The sequence below is a fragment of the Xiphophorus hellerii genome, chromosome 15, assembly GCF_003331165.1.
Source record: "Xiphophorus hellerii strain 12219 chromosome 15, Xiphophorus_hellerii-4.1, whole genome shotgun sequence".
Taxonomy (NCBI): domain Eukaryota; kingdom Metazoa; phylum Chordata; class Actinopteri; order Cyprinodontiformes; family Poeciliidae; genus Xiphophorus; species Xiphophorus hellerii.
In genome coordinates this window covers 7971350-7978696 of record NC_045686.1, presented here as the reverse complement: position 1 = coordinate 7978696, position 7347 = coordinate 7971350, and the positions used below count along the sequence as shown (strand labels likewise).

The 7347-nt window shown below is 34.8% G+C and overlaps 2 protein-coding genes across 2 annotated transcripts; both read left to right on the top strand.

Moving 5' to 3' along the window:
• The first annotated feature begins 513 nt into the window (after positions 1-513).
• LOC116734690 (syndecan-2-like) lies at positions 514-3619 on the top strand. The gene is made up of 5 exons (XM_032586219.1): positions 514-697; positions 2376-2454; positions 2588-2658; positions 2759-2873; positions 2961-3619. Exons 1-5 carry the CDS (start codon positions 632-634, stop codon positions 3116-3118), a joined length of 489 nt encoding a protein of 162 aa, XP_032442110.1. The 5' UTR covers positions 514-631; the 3' UTR covers positions 3119-3619.
• A 1714-nt stretch (positions 3620-5333) lies between these two features.
• On the top strand, positions 5334-7156 carry LOC116734215 (uncharacterized). Its single transcript, XM_032585466.1, has 3 exons — positions 5334-5699; positions 5798-5921; positions 6175-7156. The coding sequence occupies exons 1-3, from the start codon at positions 5489-5491 to the stop codon at positions 6506-6508; spliced, it is 669 nt and encodes a 222-aa protein (XP_032441357.1). The 5' UTR covers positions 5334-5488; the 3' UTR covers positions 6509-7156.
• The last annotated feature ends 191 nt before the right edge of the window (positions 7157-7347 follow it).

Genomic DNA, 7347 nt, shown 5'->3' with positions numbered 1-7347 from the left:
AAAGTTTTGAATAACTGGAGCATCTACCACACATCAAGGAAGGTAAAATAAAAACCTGACTCTAGGGGAAAACACTTCATGCACATCGTTTAGCATGTAATAATGGAGGATGCATTGCAGCAGAAACTCTTTAAAATACTAAACATTCTATATAAAAAAAATAAAAAATGTGAACTTAAAAAGGTTCTCATGCTTTTGAGCCAGATAATGATCCAAAACGTATACCAACAATTGCTCACAGCTTTTGTGCAAGTGATTTTAATCAAAGTTAATTACTTACTGCGGGATGCAACCAAAGTTCTCAGAATTAAGGCTGATGTTTTTTTTTGTTTTGTTTTTTTTTTGTTCCAGAAAGGAAAGTTGAGTAATATGGTTCTGCTGACGTTATTTTAAACCCATCTGTGTGTCAATAAATTGTACAAGGCGCTGTTTATTGGCTTACAAGCCAACCTTTATTAAAAACAGTCTCCTCCCATCAGGTACAGTGTGTGATAATTTTCACGGTGGGTGGGGTTTATGAGGTCGAAACCAGCTGAATCTGTAGACAGGTTTTTTTGGTTTGTTTGTTTGTTTTTTGCAATCATACTTCTTCTAAGAAAGGAGGAGAGAGACGCGTTAAGAAAGCCTAAAGATGCGGTTATCCCTGACGGTGTCCGTGGTTTTAGCACTGGGATTAATCCTTCCTGAACGGGCGTCGGTAAGTCACCTTCTGCCTTTATATCTTATTAAACAGAGGAGACATGGTGGTTACCTTCGTCTCACGGTTACCTTTCTCACTTCCTGTTCAGCAATAACTTCGAGCCAAAAATGTCTCCGAGTTAAAACAGTTTGGAGGTTTTAAACTTTCCAACTAAAGCTACATTTCGGTGACTGAAGGCACTCATTGGCTTAGGTGTATTATTGACCTGTTTATTGGGTGTGGTACAATATGACACAACGTTATTAAGCCCTATATTGTTTTCCTGATAAAGGTAGCTATGCTTACAAATTGAACGTATGTACTATATTTTTAGAACTCAAAAGAATGCTGTCCTGACACACCTTGATTTTTCTTTCACAGGTCTTGCAAAATGTGAATGCTAAACAATTGTTGGACATAGAGATATATATCTGTTATATGTTTTATTAATCATATGTTTTGAAATCTAAATAGCACGCTTCACTTTAAGGTTTTAAGAAACGTTGAATTGAGGAAATTCAAGGTTTATTTGTTTTGTTTTTTTGCTGTCACAATGCACCAGTTAGAAATAGCTGACATCTCACAAGGCATAGATTTATTTCTTAAGTTATAGCCACAAAACTAAAAGAAGATGTTTGATCACATTTTCTTTGCTATGCTTTGAATTGTAACTTAAAGCAAAATGGAAAAGTTTGTGCTTCAGGGATTTTTTTCTCATGTTTTGGCCTCAATCTTCGGTCTATTAGGATTTTATGTGACAGACCAGCACAAAGTGGCACATATTGAATGGAAAGCATCTTTGAATTTTTTTTCCAGTATAGCCCCAGATTCTCAATTGCAATTACATCTGAATTTTAACTAGGCCATCCTAACATAAGAATATGCTTTGATCGAAGCAGTTCTTTTGAAACTCTGGTTGTTTACAGTCATTTCTTGTTGCTCCAGTTTGCAGCCTCAAACCACTTTTACTTCCAGGATTGTTCATGTATTTAACTCCATCCATCTTCTCATCAATATTAACCAACTTACAACTTCTTTATCACTGCTGAAGAAAAGTATCCCTACAGCATGATGCTGCCATCACCCTGATCTGTTCAGGTTGATGTGCAATGTCAGTTTTCATTCTACAAGATGCAGTACTTTGTGTTGGTCTGTCACAGATAAATTCCAATAAAATATGTGTAAGTTTAGAAGATGTAAAGGGGTGTGAATAGTTTGGAACTGCACTATAATTATAAGCAGTTACTGTAGCTTCCCTAAGTTTATTGTAGAGCTGTAAGTGGGTGTTGGGAAGTCTGACACAAATCATGACGTCCTATGGTATTTTTCTGATAAGTATGTGCGGCTCTTACAGTTTTATGAAATGCATTTTTGCATTTATCAGTTATTTACAGACCATTAATAAACAATATTTAAACATCGACATTTATGTTTGCTTCTGGTTTACAAATTAATTTGCAAAACCCCAAAAATTGTTGCTAACTTAAATAGGTGGAGTTATGCAATCATCCACTGTTATCTACTCATGAGTGTTTACTGGTGATGACTACCTGGATCATCATGGGGTTGTCAGGGGAAGTTTGTCACCTTGGCAATATTCATTTCCTTATTGCTTTGTTATCTTCCTTATAACCTTGTATTATTCAGTGACTTGTTTATATGCTAAAAAATGTCTTTTTTCTCTCCATGAAATAAGCTTTATGGACCTCCAGAGGACTGGGAGGGATCTGGATATGACCTGGATGGTTCTGGTTCTGGAAATGATTCAGAACAAGGTATATTCATGCGCTTCCTTTGACCAACTATTATAAAGAATCACTTTAATTTCTTTCCCTAAATATTCTCAAAACACTTTTGTCCTTGTTTCTCATTTGCTTTCTTGCCTGATGAAATTACAAATTTCCAAAGAGGGGACCAACAACAATCCTGACCCAGATATTGTACCAAACCCTGTAAATGGAAACACAAATTCTGCCAAAGTATGACCCATTTAAATATATACATATATATCCTGTTTCATTGCATTTGATGTAGTTGATTATGCAGGAAATAATGCAATGTCTTTTTGTTTTGCTTTAGAGCTCTTCAGTGCTGAATGTGGGGATATCACACAGGCATGACGTAGATGCTGCAACAGAATTGATTGTTATCTCAAACAGCAACAGCTTACTGGAAAACAAAGAGATCGTTGCAGGTACTGTGGGATGCATGCATACTGAAAGTGATAAAGCTGTAGAGTGTGAATTTGAATTTAGCGCAGCTGTTTGGTTTACGTCCACAGCTGCCATTGCAGGGGGACTAGCTGGAGCAACAATAGGAGTTCTGCTATCAGTGATCCTGATTTACAAATGGAGGAAGAAACACAAAGAAGAACATATTCAGAACAAGGCTTCAAATGAAGAATATCACAAACCCACTCGGGAAGTAGCTTTTATTTAACTGTCACATCCACGTTGGATTGAAATCTTTAAAATACCCTGGGGTGTCTCGGTCTTCCTGATTGTAGAGAGCTGCTATTAATGAATTTTCTCAAAGGAGAAAATTATCAATGTTTTTTTTTCTTGCACTTAATTCAAATTTTTCACTAGAAAGTGTTCACACCCATTCACTTTTCTCCTATATTAACGGTTTTAATTCTAAAATAGTTTTTGAGTATTTTTTTTCTTAAAGATCCTAGATATTTACATCCTTGCCCGGATTTTTGCCTCAACACAATCTCAGAGGTTTACTGACCTTTCCTTTGACTTTGTTGGTTGAGTTCTGCTATATAAATTGTCAACCTTGAGACCTTTTTATGCGAGATTGTTCATCTCCAAATCATGTCTGATATATTAATTTTAGCAGAGGTGAAGATGCATCTGAGTTCAGATCCAATTGTACTAGCAAAGTCTGTGCATACTTGTGAACCTGTAATGTTAACATTTTTATATTTTCTTTCTACAAAAACACCTTAAGAATGTTTGCACTTTGTCATTATGAATTATTTTTTGTACAAATTTTCCATAAAAAATAAAATCCATTTGGGATCAGACTGTACTGTAGCAAAATAAGTGAAAAAGAAGGGGTGTGAATACTTCCTGGAGGCATTGTATCTGTTAATTTAACGTTATGTCTGTATGTACTGTACATTTTATGTACAGTTGTGATAAAACGTGATTAAAAATGTTTCAAGGACCTCATTCTGCCTGTGTTTGAGAAATATCTAATATGTGTATATAATATTCATTAATCTAGAAGTATAAACTGCTAAGCTAAGCTTTGACTTTATTTACCCTGGATTTTGTCTGTTCTATATTACCCTTCACATTGGTTTGAAATGAGATACAATGCACAATATGACTTATCAGTCAGTAGCAATTTCCATTGTTTTTTGTAGCACAATAAAAAGTATGAAGGAAAAATGGGGAAAGTGGGTGAAACTTGTGGCAGCTTGTATCTCTTTTTCAGAGCCTTTTAGGTTTTTACTACATTAAAATGTTGATTAGTTTGTGTTGTCACTGAGATTCCTGAGAAATAATAATACTTAGATTTCTAGTGAAATCTCAGTGCTCTTTTTACAGGTTCCAGATGTTGGTTTTATGTATTTTTGTTTGCTTTCTGGCACTTATAAAAATAAAATTATGGTGTCATTAAAGTCAGAACTAATGGCTAGTTGTTTCATTCTACACATTTTATGTACATTTGTGTATGGGCTGATCCAGTGCTAAAAGGGCAGTGCAAAAATGTTCGCCCTAACCCTTTATTTTGCTAAATTATACAATATACATTAAAAAGTCTTCAATATAACTGGATTTTTAGTGTTTTATAATGTACTACTTCCTGTATAATGTGTCTCCTAGTGTGTATGCTTTAATAACTTGATACGTTTTAAGATATTGGATGAAAACTTATTAGAATTGACAATTTGTGCAATATTAAAACTATATATGTCTTTTTTTCCTCACATTTTTACACTTAAAGAAATTGGAACCAATCTTGTCTTAAGATGCTTAAAGTTGTTTTTGTGTGAATCTTGAGGTTGACTGTGTGTTGTGGGTCAGTGTAACTGTTTCTCAGGACCAAATGTCCTTAGAACCAAGAAGATCATATCATACAATTTAATGTTGTTATATTTAATAAATCAAAATGTCAAAAGTTGATTAATTTTAGGCGTTCAGTTCACAAAGTGAAACATATTTCATGCTTTCATACAAATGAAATCTGGTGATTATGACAGAGTATCACATCATACTAAAAAAGCAAACATTTTTAATACATAAATGTTAACTTAATGAAGAAATATGTTTAATACCTTCTTAAAAGTTATTTTTCAAAAGATACTTTGCATCTGATAAAAGCATGGCAAGCAGCTGGCCACTGGTACTGAGCCTTTAGGCAAGATTTGTTGTGAATTTTATACTTTATAAATAAAATAAATGTAATTTGATCTACTTTAATTAAGTATCCTGTTAAATCCTTTTCCATCAAAAGATTTAACAGGACTTCTTTATTTTAATCTTTATTATTCAGAAGATCATTGTTCATCAAGCTTAATATAAAGTTATACGTCCTTATAAAGTTGTTGGTCCTCCACCCAGGACTGAACTACATGAGTCTGGCATAAGAACAACTAATCCCACAATGCACTTCAGCAGGAAAAGGAGGAGCTTTACTACGTTTCCCATAACATTACACACGGATACCCCGGCGCCATTGCGATAGTACGAAGAACCAGTAATCAGCATTCCACAACGTTTCTTTCCAACCGCTAATAAAAATCAAGAAGAAGAAGAAGCATTCCACTACATTGACCGCACGAAGAGAACCACGATGGTGGTGTATTGTTGGGTTAAAGGGTGTAAAAGCAGAGGCGACAAAAAAGTGAAGAGGAGTTTTCACTACATCCCCAAAGTCAGAACAACAGAAGGTGAGCAAACTTTGCGACTTAGCATCGAGCGTCGACGAGTGTGGCTAGCTAATATCCGGAGGAAAGAGCAACCTTCCAGTACATCACGGATTTGCTCCGATCACTTTATTAGCGGTAAGGACATTTTTAAAATGTTTTGAAAAATAACCATATTGTCAATGCTGTCAGTCAATATTCAACTGGTTGCTGTGAAAAACAACTGTACTTTGTAGGCAGACCTGCAGACTTGTACGACAGATCCAACCCAGATTGGGCCCCTACCTTGAAGCTGACCAAAGAAGAAACTCCCGAGGAAATTGAACTAAGAAGGAGACTCTCTGAAGCCAATTTGAAAAGGTACATGATTTGCTTTTGCAATCAGATTATGTAGTGATGGTAATTTGATTAACAATATACGGGGAAAAGTTTTTGTTCTGTGATTGTAATTATTAATACATAATTAATAAAATGTGTAATACAAGTAAATACCCCCAAAATAAATCCAGATCACAGTGTCATGTTTGTAATGCAGTGTTTTAGATACGTCATGCATTTATTGTTATTGTGCCTTAATATGAGAATTATTCCAGTTTCCTTGTTGTTACGACAGATATCAAAGAGCGAAGTACCGATCTCACAGAAAGAACCAGATTAATGCAGCCACTGCCTTGCTGGATCATCACTATGCGCAGGGAGCAAACGTCACTGCATCACCACTTCCTGGTTCAGCTTCAAAGCTTCCCGGTCCTATCTCAGATCTTCATTTTGTCAAAACATGGATAGTAATTCCTCATGAACGAATAGTAGCTTCCAATGATGATTGTATAAAGGGAGAGGTAGTGAAGACAAGGGCTGAAACAATTAATCAGAGTGATGATGATGATGATGATGATGATGATGATGATGATGATGATGACTCGATTATTGAAGTAATCATTGACTAATTTTAGTCCAGTTAAAAATTTAAAAATAATTTTTAACTGGATAATACAGACTCTGAAAATGCTATTTTCTGAATAACAACACAGTCGGAGTGGATACTGAACTAAAACTGTACAAAAAACATCTATATATTTTGCATATAAGTTGAACAACCTTCTTCACCTGTAAATATGTGCTACCTAGAACCTAAAATAAAATCTCCTACATGTTTTGCATTATTCCATTGTTTGGCTAATCCAAAGAATTGTCAACAGATTAGCCTTAAACTGAATGGATAAGTCAAGCAGACTGAGCTGAGCTTTTCACATGTTGACATTAAAAGTATTTTTGTAGCTACAAATGCATCCTTTGCAACAGTTGATCACATGTACACCAAAGGAATGGTACGTTATTGCACTTTAGGCAATAAAATGCTTATTTCCTTGTTTAAAAATGAATTTAATCAATTTGTTTATTTGCATTGTTTATGTATTTTTAATGTTACACGAACTACCAGAACCTTAGGGCTCACCGCACTTCCAGATTTTCAATATTGAATGTTTATAACCTTTTTCAATCTTAACTTTACTAGAGGTCAGATGATCCAAAACTGACCTCTTGTTGTTACACTGTCAAGTAATAAAAAGTTTTCACATGCTTTTTTTAACGAAGATGGAAGCCAACTGATACTTCTCTGGGTATTTTATTCAAAGCAGATAAGATGTGGGAACATAATCATACAACGGCGCAGTTTCAGGGAGACAGGGCACTTATTTCACATAGAGAATATCATTAATACCATACAATGATGTGTCAACAAAAACAGTTGGTTCATAAAGAGGACATATTTATTTACTCGAAT

What these genes read in the sequence shown, in the direction of transcription:
- LOC116734215 (XM_032585466.1), top strand. Translation starts at nt 5,489, where the DNA reads ATGGTGGTGTATTGTTGGGTTAAAGGGTGTAAAAGCAGAGGCGACAAA. An exon ending in CTCCGATCACTTTATTAGCG is followed by an intron (nt 5,700 to 5,797) that starts GTAAGGACATTT and finishes TGTACTTTGTAG; the next exon opens with GCAGACCTGCAGACTTGTAC. An exon ending in TCTGAAGCCAATTTGAAAAG is followed by an intron (nt 5,922 to 6,174) that starts GTACATGATTTG and finishes TTGTTACGACAG; the next exon opens with ATATCAAAGAGCGAAGTACC.
- LOC116734690 (XM_032586219.1), top strand. Translation starts at nt 632, where the DNA reads ATGCGGTTATCCCTGACGGTGTCCGTGGTTTTAGCACTGGGATTAATC. An exon ending in GAAACACAAATTCTGCCAAA is followed by an intron (nt 2,659 to 2,758) that starts GTATGACCCATT and finishes GTTTTGCTTTAG; the next exon opens with AGCTCTTCAGTGCTGAATGT. An exon ending in AAACAAAGAGATCGTTGCAG is followed by an intron (nt 2,874 to 2,960) that starts GTACTGTGGGAT and finishes TTACGTCCACAG; the next exon opens with CTGCCATTGCAGGGGGACTA.